This window comes from Lissotriton helveticus, chromosome 6 (genome assembly GCF_964261635.1).
Source record: "Lissotriton helveticus chromosome 6, aLisHel1.1, whole genome shotgun sequence".
In the NCBI taxonomy this organism is placed as follows: Eukaryota; Metazoa; Chordata; class Amphibia; order Caudata; family Salamandridae; genus Lissotriton; species Lissotriton helveticus.
Genome location: NC_136067.1, coordinates 1,623,757,411 through 1,623,774,676, shown reverse-complemented (window position 1 = coordinate 1,623,774,676; position 17,266 = coordinate 1,623,757,411). Strand labels below are relative to the sequence as shown.

Genomic DNA, 17,266 nt, shown 5'->3' with positions numbered 1-17,266 from the left:
TAGTTTTCGTGCAGGCTGAGGCAGTAGTGATACAATTTTCTGTAAGTTCCAGAGTAGTTCAAAACTTGTAACTGCTGTCTTGTAAACGTGTGTCTCCATCAAGAGCTTGTCATCAATGCGTGTTCCTAAATTACGCATTGACTTCGAAGTCTCTAAATTGCCTGTGCAGGTCCGAGGCCAGAAGTTATTCAGGAGTACATGAAGGTTTCTTGAAGACGAACAGCATGAAAATTCTGTTTTCTCACCATCAAATTCGAATGGATTACTATTCAACCACTCTGCTACATCTCTTAGACAATTATGAAAAGCATCTAGTGACGTTTGTCTATCGCTGTCTAGCGAAAGAATCAGTTGCGTATCGTTGACATAGTTCACAAAACGAATGCCATATGATTGAATAATTTTCAGCAGGGGACGTAAATAGATATTAAAGAGGATAGGGCTAAGGGCAGAGCCCTGAGGCATCCCTTTTTCCACTTTTTGGAATTCTGATAGGTAGGAGGGATTGTTTGAGGGTTGGATTCTATCCATTGTAGCAATATTCCCTTCACACCTAAGTCTTTGAATCTGGAGAGACAGAGCTCTGTGTTTCAAAGGGGTTTTCCCTCCTGGTTCTTATTCAACTTATGACATGCCTTGTGATCCTTTTCCTGCCTTCACTTGGGGTTCTAAAGCATTTTTTCCCAAAAGCTATCAACATGTGGTGCGACTTGCTTGAAGGGATCATATCTTTTACAGTGAAAAAAGTCCTTTGGTGCTAATGGTAAATCCAGGGTATATCACCTGTGATGTGTTAGGTAATTTATTAGTAGTTCCAACCCAATTGTTTCTCTGGAACCTAGGAATTCTTTACACTGAGGGAGTGTTTTATCTTCCGCCCATAAGTTACAATCTAACAGGAAGAAGTTAGCATGTGTAAGGGCAAGATTTTCAAACATTTTCATGAAACACTTAGTGAGTGTTTGCTGTTCCCGATGGTCGACAACACAAGACTCCGGAAAACACCTTACCATTTTTCACAAAAAACCTACCATCTCTACTCCCTGCATTCGATCCACGTGTATCATGGTGATTTCCCATTTCTCTTTGAAAATTGGGGGGAGAAATTATGTTGTGGCGCCTATTGAGATACCGAGGCAGCTGGCTTCTCAGGGGGACATAGAAGCCCTAGCAGAACAGAGTCTGGTCTGAGGAATTGTTGGGTAGGGGGACTGTGAAGCCATGATCGACGGGCAAGATGTGGCTATCAATACTCGGTAATTCTCCCTGTTGATTTTTATGGTCGAAATTGTCGGATATGATGGCTATAAATTAATGTTTGTTGATTATGAAAATAAAAATAAACAAAAATGAATAGTGCTTGCTGGTGTGTCTGTGAAATGATACATCTATGCAAAGAAACATTTTCGTTTTGCTCCTAAGGCATGAAAATTAATGCAAAGTATTATGCACAGGACAACCTCCCGCACCTGTGTTTTGCAGTGCTTGTGATTATTAGCTTATTTTTGTCTTGCAGTAGGAAGGTGCATTGCCTTTTGTTCTGGCGTGCTTCTTTACTCGTGGCTTAGTTCCGGCTGTTGAGTTTAGAACCAGTGATTTACAGATGTGAACCAGTGATTTACAGATGTGAGATTGTGCTTCACTGCAGAGCACGACTTTTAAACAAGTCATTCCGTGCATCTGTAGTTTTCCAGATGTGACAGTTAATGTACATTGATTTGTGTACTGAACGACCAGTGTAAGACGTATTAATGTTTCTTTTTGTAACAGGTGCAGGATTACCTGAAGCGGTTCGAGAGCATCCCGGACATGCTGGAACTAGACCACCTGACGGTGTCGGGAGATGTGACATTCGGCAAGAACGTTTCACTGAAGGTAGGCCTTGGAGTAGTGATGTTACACAACCTGCAGAAGCGCCCCTCTGTGCGCGTGCCCTCGCTGTGCGCATGCGGCTCTGTGGCGTCTCGAGGTTCTGTCATGGGTGCTCCCATTGCTTCCAGTTGTAATTGCATCTTGACAGCAAAGTAGGGGGTCAGATCCCAGCGCTACACAGAATGGCATAGGGAATACTACATTTTGGGAAGGTGGGCGGTGGGGCAGTGCAGGGTCTGGCTGGACTCTTAAGAGCCAAAGCACAAGGCTGAGCCATCAAAAGATGTCAATTAGGCAGCAAATGTCAAGAAAATATATGCTAAAGGTTCTTTAACATTAAAAAATACTTGTATTGCTCAACATTTCTCAGTGTCTCAATTAAGTACATACAATTATATCACCTGATTAAGTGATATTTAATGAAAGTTAAAAAAGGGAGAATTCAGAAATACCCCCATATCTTTACAAAGTTGCCTCGAATTACCCAAAATTTCATTTTGCGATATTTTCTATTTATATGGCCTACATTGTTGTTAATTGAGAAGCAAGAACCATATAAAAGTGAGGTTTTGTACAGAGCAGACCCTGAACTGAATTACGTCAATGTGTTGTTTTATAATAACCATATACAGATGAGGTATCCGTAGAGCGCAGATTGTGAACTGCATTGGGTCAATCTGCTGTCAGACTGGTTTTTTGATGAAAAAGATAGTGAAGTAAAGAATGTCCTGTGGCTCACACCGTTGGGTCAAGAGTGTAAGCCAGTAATGGACTTCAGGTTTCCTAGTTCCACATTGTGCAATTTAGACGCTGTATGGTTTCATCCTTCTCTTTTTCCTTTTAACACCATTGGTCAGGGCTTTGTGTTCAATGTATTTATGAATTAACGTGTTAGTACATGGATTTCAATAAACGCAGTTTAAATCAGACTGACACTATACACATGTACATGTACACGTGCATAGTCTTAAGATTTAACGGTGTCCTTTTCTGTTTGGAATGTTACCACAGACACTTAAGATCATACTTGGTGACAGAACATGTCTGTCTGAGATCATGCTGCACTTAGCCACTGTCTCCTTGAAGGGCTGTATCGTAAGGCGCAGGATCTGGTGGGACTCCAAGGCCCTGTTGGTTTTTCTAATTATTAGTTATGTCACTGAGGTCCTGAGCCTCCTGAAGTTTTCTCAAGTCTAGGGAGCCTGCAGTACCATCAACATAAAATGGCACATCCTGCCTTTGCGTACTCTGCTGGCTCGACAGAGTGGTCCTACAGCCCCAATAGAGCGTGCTACTCTGTAGCGCTTCAAAGAGTTTTAGGTGATGTTTCAGCTTCAGATAGTCTGGCTCCGTCTATCACTACAGTTTTCCCTTTAAAACATTGGGGGGGAGGCGGGGGATAATGTCTCCCCTCACTTCAGACTAGGTGGGACTAACCCTCCCACCCCAGTACCCCCTCAGTTTCTATGCCCATGGCACAGTAACTTATCATTGCCGGAGAGGGCCAGGGCCTCATTTTGACATTATTGACAGGGAAGGCCATCAGAGACCCTTTCCACGTACTGTGCTTGGACAAAAAAGTTGCTGGTTTCCAACTTCAGAAAATTTAGCTGGACCATCCGAAATGACCTTTTTAAGAATATTTAACTGCTTGTCACATCCGGTTCCAAGAGAAGCTTCTCCATAGAAATAGAACCTATAACCGCTTATGGTTTTTAATTTGATGGAAGAGCAGTCAAATTTGCAAACTAGCCAGAGGTGACTATAAGTAGCTGGCTGAAATCCTCCTAAGAAGAATTTCTTTATTTCCAAGGCTGTGCAGAAGGATCCCTGGGGCACTCCAGGTCGCAAATGCTCAATTGAGATTTTTTTAATGGGAGCGTGTTAATCACTAGTTATAAAGCCTTTTTTCAAAGCCAAGTTCCATGAAGGGCAGAGATAAGAGTAGCAGAGGATAGGGAATGGGCACAGATAAGAGCACCAGGGTGAACAAAAAGACACAGCCATGACCAGAAGGGCAGTGGTGCAAGCGCTCGTTGCCCCCCTTCAGCGTCTTACCAGAGTGTGCTGGAATTTTGCTTTAGGAAATCTCATTATCCTGCCAACCACACAGCTTCTACAGGACAGAGACTAGTGTGACAAGCCAGACTTTGGGGAAGTGTTAGAGGGTGGCTTGCTGTTTCTGAACTTATCCTCCAGTCCCACAGCCAATAATAGATGAGTGCTTAGCCCTGAGCGCACCTCCATGTTGTATTTGCATGAGGAAATGTTTTACAAGGAGTTGGGCTCCGTGTTCCTAGAGTCCATCACAGCATACATTCAGGTTAAGGGTTTTTGGTCATTCTTGGACTGGCTTTTGATCATTCATAGACTTTAATAGATTTTCCAAGGAGATGGGATCTGTTTCTGCCACAGTATATAACCGGTTAATGTCTAGATGTCCATTGGACTAAATAAGCATCAAGACAACTGGTCCATGACTTAGATCTGCGGGTATCGAGCACTGTAAATTCCACACATATGGGAGATCTAATGCGAGAAAGAATAGAGGTCTTTCAGCCTAGTTTGGCCAGATCAATTTTATGTGAGTGCATCAGTATGCTCCTGCTCGTATTTATAGGACAGTAAGAGTCTGTCTTCTCCTAGAATGAGGCAGGCGTGGAAAGGTGGTTTAGAAATGCCAATATAAGCTTGATAACACCTAAAAGTGATATCTTTTCAGGACAAGAGATCTAGAGTCTCTCATTTAATGTATTTAATGGGATATCGGTGTTATTTAAAACCAGACACTCACAAGTTGGTGGGTGGGGAGTTGGCTACATTTTAAATCAAATCTGTTTATTAAATATTAGAGAGACAAACAATTGTCCACATACAAAGCATCAGTGTTACTGAGAGACTGTGAGGCCTCCTACATTAAAGATGTCATGAGCATTTGACAGATGCTATGTATCTCAAGGCACAGATAAATATGATTCTTAGAACATAGAGGAGTACATAAATTTGCCCTCAGCGATAGTTGGGGATAAGACCTCATAGTTGACAAAATGTCACGACTGGGAAAGAGGGGGAAGGGGTCGAGAGATAAATGTGGGGGGGGGGGAGGGATGAGAGCCCTGGAAAGTGTCAGACAAGTCTTATGTGAGAAGTAAAGGGAGGGAAGGTCTTCGCTGCGCCTGTGAGGTGGAGACCTAGTCTCTGGGGACCCTGGCGTATGGCGAGGTTGCATCCTCAAAGAGTTGTAGAGCCCGAAGTCCGGGAGGGCATAACAGGAGTGTTCTAGTTTTGAAAAATGGTTTATCAGTGGCTGCCAAATGTGCGTGAATTTGGTTTCGGTATACGTAATCCGGGACGTCGAAAGCTCCATTGCCATGATGTACCAGAGAAGCAGGAACCTTGCAGAGTGGGGAGAGGTGGAGGGCTTCTTCCAGTGGAGGCTAATAGGCTGTTTAGCTGCACCTAGCATTTGTGCAATGAGGCGCCAATCAGAATGGGTCATCGCTGCAAGCTGTTGAGGACGGATGCCCAGTAGAGTCACTGTAGGGGAACATGGCACTGGAAAGCCTACAGAGTCTTTGATGTGGCTCAGGACTTCCTTCCAGAACATGGTCAGCATTGGGCAGGACCGCCAAATATGGAGGAAATCGCCCATGGCTGACTGGCAATGTGAACAGAGGGGTGATACGTCTAGGAGAATTTTGTGTAAACGCCCTGGAGTGTAATACCAGCGCTTCATGAGTTTGTAAGCAGATTCGCGCTGGGAAATGCTTCTGTAAATTTTGGAAATGTTGCGTCAAAGTTTTTTCCGATTTTCCGGTGGGATTTCCTCCCCTAGATCTGCAGACCACTGCCTTTGAAATGTAGGGGGGTAGATGGGGGAGGAGTGCGGTAAAACTGGATATGTGCGGGAGATCAAGACCCGGGTTCCATCAGATATGCTTACCAGGGCCTCAAAGGAGGTGAGTGGTCTAGTAGCCCCCTGTATGTAAGTTGGCGTGAGCAACCAATGTCGGAGCCGGTAATACTGTAGCCTGGCTATGTTTGTGAGGTGAAAGGCTTTCTGGCATTGTTTGAAGGGTTTGAGTGTTTTCCTCAAGTAGATCCTGAATCATGCGGCATTCACCATCCCCTCATGTTGAAAATTAGTGTGGTTGCAGGGCTGGAGGGAAGTTGGGATTACGTGCCACTGGTGTATTGGGGAGGGAAAAGACGGGAGGCCTCTAGGAATCGCTATCTTGTCCCTGATGTCGAGGACCATCTTCGTGGGAATGGCTGTGTATGCGCTACGGTGCCGGGCTAATCTGGGGAACCAGGCCAGGTCCCAGAGGGGTCTACAGGCAGCAGCACGTTCATATGGAACCAGTGTTTTTCACTTTTACAGACGACCCACCCCGATATGTAGGGAGGTGAGACACCCAGTAGTACTCGAGAAGGCTGGGGCAGACTAGACCTCCATGATCCCGGGGCATCATGAGTAGTTTGTTGGAGAATCTCGGTCGGCCCTTCTCCCAGATGAGAGAGTTCAAATCGCATTGGAGTCGCTGAATATCTACTTGGGGGATGGGTGTGGGCAAGGTTTGTAATAAGTTCAGTACTTTGGTAGAATGGACATTTTGAACGCATTGAGGCGAGCAAGCCAGGATATCAGAAGCTTTTTCCAATGCCGTAGATCTTCCAATACGTCCTGCCTAGAGGACAGCTAGTTGACCTGGGACCGAGAGGACAGAGATGGGGTAAAATTTAGACCAAATAGCGGATCGATTGAGTGGCCCAGTGCAGTGTGACGAGGGGCTGAAAGTGAAGTACCTCCGGGCATAGAGAGTTGGGTTTAGAGCCTGGGATTTGGCCATATTGATTCTAAATCCGAGGCCTTCTTAAAGGAGCTAAGGAAAGAAGCTAGTGCTTGTAAGGAGGTGCTGGGGCAGTTAATGAAAGTAAAAGATCATTTGTGAACAAGGCTACTTTGTGCTCGTGACCTCCAAAGGGGATGCCGGTGATATCTGCAGACTGGCGTATGGTAATGACAAGGGGTTCAATTGCTAAGGCGAAGAGCAAGGGCGCCTTGCCTAGTGCCCCTTGGTATAGAGATGGGCGGGGAGAGATGGGAATTGATACGAATCCGCGCTGTGGGGGCAACATAGGAGGCATAAGTCTAGATATAATAGGCCAATTTTTTGCAAAACTCCCAGCAGGAAGCACCAGTCGACCCGGTCGAATGCTTTCTCCGCGTCCAGTGATACCAGACAAGCTGGGATGTCCCAGCGTTGGACCTTCTCAACGAGATGAGCTATTCGATGGATGTTATTTGCTCCCTGGCGATCGTGTATGAATCCAACCTGGTCCGGGTCTACCAGCCCGGGGAGGTATGGTTCAAGATAGTTCGCCAGTATCTTGGTGTAGATCTTGGTTTCCGTATTGAGCAAGGTGGTAGGTCGGTATGACAAGCATAGACAAGGGTCCTTTCCTGGTTTGGGGATAGTACCGCCTCTGACATCGTGAGGGTTAGGCCCGAGGTCTCGGAGAATGTATTGAAGAGGCAAAGGAGATGGTCTTGAAGCTGAGGGAGGAAGATGTGATGGAATGAGAGGCCGTCTGGGCCAGGGGTTTTCACGGTTGGGAGATGTCTTGGCACCCTATGTATTTCGTCCAGCATGGTTTGGTCGTCGAGCAGTTGGGTGTGTCAGTGATCAAGGGGTTCCCAGGGGTATGCGCCAAGGAAGGAGGAGATGGCCCCCAGAGAATGGGAGTCTTTAGCGTATAGAGACACATAGAAGGAGCGGAATGCTTGTTATTTGTCATGCACAGATGTGCATGACCAGGTGCCATCTGCTTTTTTAACTTTTTGAGATGTGGGCTCTCGCTGAGTTTGCGCTGAGACGGCGGGCCAAGCTTGATCCCACCTTGTCTCCCCCGTCGTAGAATTTTAGTGTTATGAGTGATCGTTCTGCTTTATTTGTCCGGTAAACCCTCAGTTGCCCCCGGAGTATGGCCAGGCGTTTCCTGTGGTGCCCAGAGGGCACCTCGTGGTCCAACACTCAAGTGCTTTAATGACCTCTACTAGGGCTGTGTCAACGAGGCGGGCTTCCAGGGATCGGGCAACCGTTATGGAGGTTATGATCCCCCAAATGGTCGTCTTTAGGGCATCCCATAGTGTGCTCAGGGGTTTCAGGAAGGGCGTTTGTTTAAAAAGAGGATCCAATTTCCCGCCTTATCTCAGAAAGATCAAACGGATCATGCAGGTATGTGGGGAGGGAGCCTCCAGCGAGTGGAGGAGCTGTGGCCTCCACCATGGCACCACAGGACCACCGCAAGATGGTCATGGTCCGAGATGGAAATGTCCTAAATATAAGCCGATTCCAGGAACCGCATGAGGGAGAGAAAAAAGTAATCTATACGTGAGTATGAGCGGTGGACATGGGAGAAAAAGGAGTAGTCCCGGGCATCTGGGAATTTTTTGTAGTGCCAAGCATCTATGAGTCCCATATCTGTAAATCTCTTTTAAGGGCAGCAGACATTGCCCCCGTACCTTGGTAGGTAGTAGCGCTACGATCCATGTCATGATCCCAAACCAGGTTGAAATCCCCTCCAAGGAGCATATGTCCCTCAGCTCGTGTCAGCTGCTACTTTAGGAGAGATCTCAAGTAAGCGTTTTGCTCTTGGTTAGGCACATAGACATTTTCCGGGAGTCAAGTTATACTCGAACCTTCAAGTAGAGGCCCTCGCCGTCCTGCACCAGCCACAGGCCTGAATCTGGGTTTACACAGAATTGCGACCCCACCGATTTGGATGAAGAGGATGCCCAGAATTAAAGTGGATATTTAGGGTAGGCCATACTAGGCGTGTCAAAGTGTAGTAGGTGAGTTTATTGTAAGAAAATGATGTCAGGGTCTTGGATGAGCATGTAACACCACACCTGGCGCCTTTTATTGTGGGAGTTAAGCCCTTTAACGTTGCGGTAGAGTAATTTAACGTAAAGGGACTCAGACATACTGAAAGGTAGAGGGGTCAATTGCGATCGTGGGTCATGGATCAGAGGAGGTTCACTGCGTTGCAGGGAGGGAGTGCAGGGGGGGAGTGCAGGGGGGCAGGTGGCAGTGTGGAGGGAGTGCAGTCTGTGGCACAACGAGCAGAGGGCTTCCCTGGTATAGGATAGGTTGGGGAGAGCACTTGGGAGGCACCTCTTGTCCGGCCTATTCCTCCCCAGGGAGGGAAAAGGGGGTGTGAGGACTGGGGTATGGAAACAGGAACACATGGTGGTTAACAGAGCCTGTAAATTCTAGTATCATCCTGGAACAGCCCATACGTTAAGACAAGGCCCATTCTGAAGAACTCACCCTTCAAAGGAGCAAAGTAAGCATCGAGGTGTGGAAGCATGTGATACCAATAGGCTGGCCTCCTCGCCCTGCAGCAGGGATCGAAAGGACAAGTGAGGAGCACCCCGGGGGGCCCACTCAGTCAAACAGGGAGGTATGCCAGCAAGGCTTTATTTGCAGAGGGGAGGCCCCATGCCAGGAAGAACTCAGCAGAAAGAAGCTGGGTGGAGGTTGGCGGACTCTGGAGGGGTGGCATTCCCATTGGGTGCATTCCATTTGTCAAGGCCAGGTTGACCCTGCAGCTAGAGGGGGGTGCGAGTCAATCCTTGGTGGGGTGGAACGTCCTCTTTTCAGAGGCCTTTGGGGATCGACCCGGTGAGTGAGACTCGTCCATGGTACAGAGATGCTGGATAAAGTCCTGCTTAGCTTGGGAATACGCTTGCTCCTTAGTGCATGTTCTATGTTTGGGGAATCACCGTTGACCGTTCAGGCCATATAGATTCTCTCGGGAGGCCTGAGAAGGGTAGGGGCTCTAGACTATTTCAGGAGATGCAGAAGTTGTTTCACATCCCGCAGGGAACGAAAGACCCAACATTTGCCTTCCCAAGTAAAGATCAAAGCAAAGGGGTGGCCGTATTGGTACTGGTACTTGATGTTGAGGTCACGGAGCTTATCAGTGACTGGCTTGAAATCTCTGCTCCTGCAAAGTGTTACTGGGGCAATGTTTTGCAAAAATCAGAATAGGATAGCCGTTGTAGACCAGGTCTGTTGCACCGCGCACCTTCTGCAGGATGGATTCCTTTTCAGTGAAGAAGTGGACACATGTAAGAATGTCGGGGGTGAAATCTGAGCAGCCCGGGCGGTGGCAACATGATGAGCCCCCAATTTCTGCAACATCCTGGCGAAGTTCGTGGAGGCAGGCTTTAAACTCAGTTTTGAGGGATTCTAATTTCTGTTTTGATCTCATGCAAGAAGGCGTTCATGTAGGCCTGTATGAGAGGATCCGAGGTGGAGTCGCCAGTGCAGCCATTGTCTTAGAGGGGTCTGTGGTGGCTTCCGGGAGGAGGCTTAGACTTAAGCCACAGTGAGGATACAGGGTTGTCTTTGGCCGGAGCGGGCAAGAAGTCCCTGCCACCCTTTATACGTGGCATGTCCAGAGGGCAATCACTGGGTATGCAACCCAGAAGTTGGGCTCTACTTATGCTGGGTAGAGTGGGGCTGGCAAGTAGGTAAAACTGAGCGATGCTGTAATGTCAGGCCTGGCCAGTCAGGCTTGCGAGGAAAGCAGCATCCACTCAGCAGGGGCCCTCAAAGATGACTGGCAGGGCTGCATGAGGGTGCAAGGAAAAGTTGCCAATGGCCCTGCCCAGAACTCCTAGACCAGAGAGTGTTACCAGCAGGCGATGAAGGAGCTGCAGCGTACTCTGGGGGACCGTGCCTCTTTGCAGAGGGGGAGCCAGAAGAGATCCCAGGTACCAGGGGGGTCATGTTGGTAAGGGTACTCCGTCCCCTCTCCGTCCGCCTGTGAAGGAGTTAGATAGGGCCCACCGGTCCAGGCCAGAGCCCAATGAAGGTGAAGAAATGGCGTCCTCCTGCGGGTCCTCCAGGCAGCAACAGTCCCCAACAGTCCCCGGGGTCCACCAGTCCAGGAGTCGCCAATAGAAAGGTAGGGGGTGGAGGCAGCCCGGGTGCAGTGGCAACAAAGGCACCCAAGGAAGGCCAATTGAGCCCAGCCCTGGCCACTGTGAGGAAGTCTCAAGCAGTACAGTTAGAGGGGGTGGGGAGAGGGAGCCTGCTGCGCGGCCTGGCAGCTGATCATACCTTACCTCTGTTTCTATGGATGATTGTCCTCCACCGAGCAGCAGATGCGTGGCAGGGTACCAACACCCCGGTCTTTGGGCAGCAGCCAGGACCGCTAGGCGGGGCAACCGCCGACACCTAGCCACCCAGGTGGATCAGCGGGTCCAGTGACGGTGGATGGAGGCACAGGAGCACCAAGGTAGTAAGGTGGGGGCCCCATAGCTCTCAAGCCTCAGCGACGCAGGGGCCGCTGCCGAAGCTATGCCTGTCCTCATCAGCCCTGTGCTCAGGTGGGGGCGCCAGTCTTCAGAAGGCCTAATGCAGTCAGGGAGGCCCATGGGAGCGGTCCCCCTGGTGCTCTTGTCTGTCCAGCTTGCTGTCTCAGTCAGTTTGTAGGTAAGGAGGACCGGGGTCACGTTGATCAGCAGCACGTGGGCCAAGCCGGGCGCCCAGCGAAGTGCGGCCTCCAGGCCCTTGGGGCAGACCCCTAGTGTAGGAGAGCAAGATGGTGGCCCGATGCGGATCCCAGCAGAGCAAGTAAGAGCAGGGCCAGTCCACCCCTCCGAAGCAGGACCACCAGCACCAATTTCGGAGTCACGTGGGCAGGAGCTAGTGTCGTCATGGGTTCCGAGGGCCCCGGAAGGTGGGGGGCAATCCCTCCACAGGTCACGCCAGTCAGTGGCCCTCAAGATGGCGCCTCCAAACGCGGTAGTGGTCCCGTCCTGGGCATTGGGACTCCTTAGGCCATTCCCTCAGCCACACATCAGACATCTGGCATAGCCGCAGTGCCCTGGGGTCACAACGGGGCCTGTGGGGAGTGGAGTGAGCCTGGATGACAGGCGATTTAGCAGGGGCAGGCTGCGGGCCCCAGCTTGCCATATTTGTCAGCAAGAAAGTAATGTGCAAGAGCATAATAAAGGCAACAAATAGTGAACCTGTGCTGACAGTTGTGTGAGCTTCTGGATGTTATACCTTCAACCAAAAAAGCATGAGTTATCTATTATAACTCAAGAAAAGACCTGCAAACCCCTAAGTGACCTTGTCATTAACCTCTGTGCAAGCCATCCTGTGCTTTTGATAATGATCAAGGGTGCTACTAATACTAAAATAATTGACAATGTGTATAATTATTTGGGATTTGAAGATGAATTAGAAATGCTTGCGTGTGTGTGTGGTGGGGGGGGGTTTACATTTGCCTAAAAATGTGATCTGAACGAGACCATTAGGCATAGATTCCTTACTTTAGAATTACCCCCAGGCGTTAGACAGGATCGGAGAGATCTTTACGTAGCCGTACCCCTGCGCATTGGTAGGTGGCTTTGGTCGACTCTGCGTTCATCATCTGCGTTGTGGTCAACGGGAGGACGTCGCAGTGTCTACTTAGACGGCGCCCCCTGCGCGCTGACATCAGTTCTTCCTTTCCCACGGCAGCCAGCGCAGATCCAGAGAGAGCGTGCTCCTAGTCACTTTTTGACAAACTTTTTTTAAAAACTTTTGTCGACATCTTTTTTTAAGTCAAGCGATTCCTGGTGCATGAGGGATTTCCAGCCGTCAGCCCGGTTTTATAGCCCTGTGACTCCTGTCACAAGTTGATGTCGGTAACTGATCTGCACCTCGTGTGCCTTTGGTGCCTGGAGCACGACCACAACCCAAAGTTGTGCTCCGACTGTCGGGCCCTGAATCCGAAGTCTTTGCAGGGGCGGTCCCAAAAAATGTTTGGAGACCCAGCAGACTGTTCCACGTCGGTCGAGGGGAAGGTCGCAGGACAGGTCGCTGAGCCATCACCATTAGTCATCGAACTCTTTGCACTCATCAAGTAAGTCGAAGCACAAGAAGTAGGTGAAGAAGCATAGTCGCTCTTCGCCTTACCACCGTCCATTGGCCGTGTGAGACCCGGAGCGTCGGCGCTCTCCGGCTCCGTCTTGGGAGCCTACTGGGGCGGCTCCACGCTTCCCTCCCTTTCTGGGAGCTGGAACCTCCCCTGCCCAGCTTTGTGGTTTTTACAAAGCCCTCCACTCCATCTTTGGGCAGCCCAACTCCGCCCGCGCGCCTTGGGGCCCCGCAGACTCGGCTGGGGACCCTAGGCCTTCGATGCTGGTGGCTCCGGCCTCAGCACTGCAGGGTCCCCATGGATCCGGATTGGTGCCAGTTGACCTCACAGTACCTTCCCCGACGCAGATTCCAGTGATGACGCCCCCAGCCGGCATCAACTCCAGCCTCACCCTAGACTTGGAGACGGCGCCGGACCGACATCATCCAACGTCAGTACCGGCGCCGGATGGTACTTTTGTACCGCTTTTCATGCCTTGTGTTCCTTACCGCCCTGAGTAGCATCCAGAGTAGGGTGAGGAGGACTGAGAGGGGTCTGGTGACCCCTAGCAGACAAACATGAGAAGCCAGAATGGCGAGAAGAGTTTGGTGATGCCAGTGGTATCGATACCTCCCCAGGCCTTGGAATGATTTCTCCCAAAACTGTGGCTACGGAGGAGGGAGCTTCCTTTGCTGTGGTGTTGCGTAGGGCGGCTGAGGCCATGGGCCTCGAGCTTCCTACAGTGGCAGTCAGGACTAACCTCCTAATTGAGGTGATTCATCCGTCAGCGGCCTCTTTGGAGCCCCTGCTTTCTTTTAGTGAGGCCCTCACTGACATCCTTCTGGGCACTTGGTCCAAGCCCAGCACATGGGCTCTTGTGAATAGGATGATTGCCTGATGCCACCACCCGGCCCTGGGCGACCCACTTGTCCTCTCCCAACACCCTACCCCCAAGAGCTTCGTGGACCAAGCCTCAACATCCAAAGACGTGTTCCCTACTGCTCCCCCAGATAAAGATTCCTAGAAGCTGGACCATCTTGGGAAGATGTTTTCTTCTGCCAGCTTAGGACTGCGGTCAGAGAACACCGCATGTCTCTTGGGCCCTTACACACACACACTGTGTGGGACATGGCTGCGCAAGTGCTGCCACAGTGCCTGGAGGAGACCTGGGCCGTGCGGTTGCGCAAGTGCTGTATTAGTGGAGAGGTGTGGTGCAGCGGCCAGGGCAGCTGACTTCGGAGCAGAGGGTTCACGGTTCGATCCCCGGCGGCAGCTAAGCTCAGCACAATGTTACACTGGGCAATAGCTCACTTAATTTCCACGACAGCCCCCAGCGCCTTGAGACCCGTAAGTGTGAGTAGTTCACGCTTTACAAATACGGATTTACATTTACAGTGCCTGGAGGAGGCCTGGGCCGTGCTCACCCGTACTGTCGCAGAGGGTAGAGACAGCAAACTTCGCCATCCATTATGGGCTGGATACTGCCAACTCGCTGGGTAGAACGATTTCAGCGTCCGTAGCCCTGAGGCGCTACGCCTGATTGGGGTTCACTTGCTTCCCTGGGGATGTTAAGTCGACCCTTTTGAACATGCCCTTTGATGGCCGTCGCCTATTTGGCGACAAGGCGGACACCGCGCTCACGTGTTTCAAGGACTCTATGGCTATGGCCAGATCCTTGGGCCTCGCTGCCACCTCTTGTCCCACGCAGTCTGCCTTTCGCCCCTTTCGTGGCTACAAGTGGAATGCCGGCCTTCGGTACGCCTTTCTGCCTGTACTACTTCTACCCAGAGTGCTGAAGAAGATCAAGAGCAACCAGGCCCAAGTAATTCTTGTGGCTCCGGACTGGGCACAAAGAGTCTGGTATCCCTGGCTTTTGGGCATGGCAATCAAAACTCCGATCAGACTGCCTCCTCAGGAGGATCTTCTGTCACACCAGCACGGGATGGTCCTCCTCTTTAACCTGTCCAGTCTCCACCTCCTTGGGTGGAGATTAAGCAGTGACAGTTAACCTTTTTCGACCTTCCTCCTGAAGTCTGTAGTGTCATCTTGGCAGCCAGGCGTCCCTCCTCAAAAACGGTATATGCATGTAGATGGAACACATTTGTGGCATGGTGCACAGCAAAGGCCGTGGATCCCCTTTCTGCCCCTCTTTTAGAGGTTCTCCTCTTCATTTTTTTCTTTGGCCCAGCAAGGCTCTGCTCTGGGCACTCTGAAAGGCTATCTTTTGGCCATTTCCGCCTTTCTTTGCCTTTCTGATCAGCCTTCTTTTTTGAAGTCCCCTCTCGTTAATAGATTTCTGAAGGGCATTACTCATCTCTTTCCTCCTTCTCCTTTCGTAATGCCCCAGTGGAACATAAATCTTGTCCTCACTTATCTAATGTGTGCTCCCTTTGAGCCACTACATTATTGTCATCTTCATCTCCTTACTTTGAAGGCTGCTTTCTTGCTTGCCATCATCTCTGCTCGCTTGGTGAGTGAGCTTCAAGCCTTATCTTCCAAACCTCCCTTTCTTGCTGTCCATCAGGACCAAGTATTCCTCCGTACTAGGCCCTTTTTCCTACCCAAAGTGGTTACCTCTTTCACATAGGGCAGCCCCTCACATTGCCCACCTTCTTCCCACCTCCGCACCCTTCCAAAGAGGAGAGACTCCACTGTCTTGACCCAAAACGCGTGTGGTCTTTCTACCTTGACCGCACTAAAGACTTCTGGGTGGACGATCAACTCTTCTTGGGGCCAAGCAGTGCACAAACGTACCATCTCTCGACGGGTCGTCCTATGCATTATGATCTGTTATTCTTTGACTACCAGGGCGACAGCAGCTGCTTCTGCTTTGGGACATCTGTCAGGCAGCCACGTGGGCATCGCAGCACACGTTTACTAAGCATTACTGCCTGGACAGCCAAGTCTGGAGAGACTGCTTTTTCAGCCGTTCTGTTCTCCAGGACTTACTGGTGTGTACTTAGTTCGCAGACCCTCTTCCGGGGTTGGTATTGCTGGGGTATCTATTCTAAGGTAAGGAATCTATAAAACTAATGGTCTCTTCCAAATGAACAAGTTACTTACCTTCGGTAACTATGTATCTGTAAGAGACACCTGTTCTGCGAACTGACTTCTAGGGATAGGGACTCCAGTGGACATTGTCTTGCATGACTCTGCGCTTCTGACATGGAAAGTCGTGTCAGAACTGATGCGAGCGCGCAGGGGCGGTGTCTAAGTCGACACCGCAATATCATCCCGGCAACCACGATGCTGACTACGAACGCGGAGTCGACTGATGCCACCTACCGATGCGCAGGGGTACTGCTACGAAAAAATCTCCAGATCCAGTCTGACGCCTGGAGGTAATTCTAAGATAAGGAATCTATAACAAATTTATGTCTCTTACAGATACATAGTTATCGAAGGTAAGTAACTTGTTCTTTGCATGAGTTTGGGTCTAAAAATGTTAAACAGCAGGGACCGTGAACCAAGACGTCTTTTATAAGAGGTGTAGTATATCATCCAGTCGATTATTTGTATGTTGACTGCCAAGCAATCACAGAAAATTAATAGCTTTTGAGGGGCTGGATTGTATGAGAATTGATTGTTTGCCTGTTATGTAATTTGTATCTCTTCCAGCCAGGGTTAGACCTAACAGATTGGGTTCATACATACATAAAAGTAGGGCTTCTGATAGATTTATTTTTGTTATTTATTTATAACATTTATATAGCACAAACAAGATCCTGAAGGATAACAGAGCGCTTTACAATATCAATGGGAGGAAAAACATAAAAACAGTATCAACATCGGAGCAGGTGAATGTATCCTTCTTAGGGTAAGAATTTGTTCATAAGGAATCGTTTAGCTTCAAATTTGAAAGCCTTTGTTGAAGAGATTCTGCGTACTTCTGGTGGAAGAGAGTTCCAAGTCTTTGGTGCAGTGCCGGAGAAGGCTCGGTGACAAGTTTTTTTTGTTGTTGTTCAGGATAAGTGGTTTCAGGAGGAAGGTAGTGGCACTTCTTGAGGCTCTAGAACCACAGGATAGTTCACGTTTTTTGCGCAAGGTACCTAGGAGTATTTAAGTGAAGGGCTTTATAAGCCAGAATAGCAATCTTCAACTGAATTCAAGCTTCATAGGGTAGACAGTTGAGAGATTTTAGGACTGGGGATATATGATCGTATCTCTTGGTGCCTGTGACCAGTCTAGCCGCTGCATTCAGAGCTGCCCTTATTGGAGCTAGGGCGTATTTGGGAAGGCCACAGAGGGTAGCACTGCCGTAGTCCAGCCTTGGCAAGACAAGCGCTTGGACTACCTGCTTGAAATCCTTTAGTGGAAGGAAAGTTTTAATATTTCTGAGTGACCTCAACAAATGGTTTGCTCCTTTACATACATTGCTGATATGATGTTTCATATTCACGTGCTTGTCCATGGTGACTCAGAGGGATTTGGCTGAGTCTATGATGAGAGGAGTGCAATTGAAAGCAGTGAG

At 49.3% G+C, this 17,266-nt stretch overlaps 1 protein-coding gene across 2 annotated transcripts in view; it reads left to right on the top strand.

Annotated features, from left to right (window-relative positions):
* The window catches only part of UGP2 (UDP-glucose pyrophosphorylase 2), a 476,638-nt gene that overhangs the window by 440,332 nt on the left and 19,040 nt on the right, over positions 1-17,266 (top strand). For both annotated transcript variants that reach the window (XM_078649432.1, XM_078649433.1), the window contains exon 9: positions 1,771-1,875. In XM_078649432.1, coding sequence (XP_078505558.1) covers positions 1,771-1,875 — 105 coding nt within the window. The remainder of the gene's footprint in view (positions 1-1,770; positions 1,876-17,266) is intronic.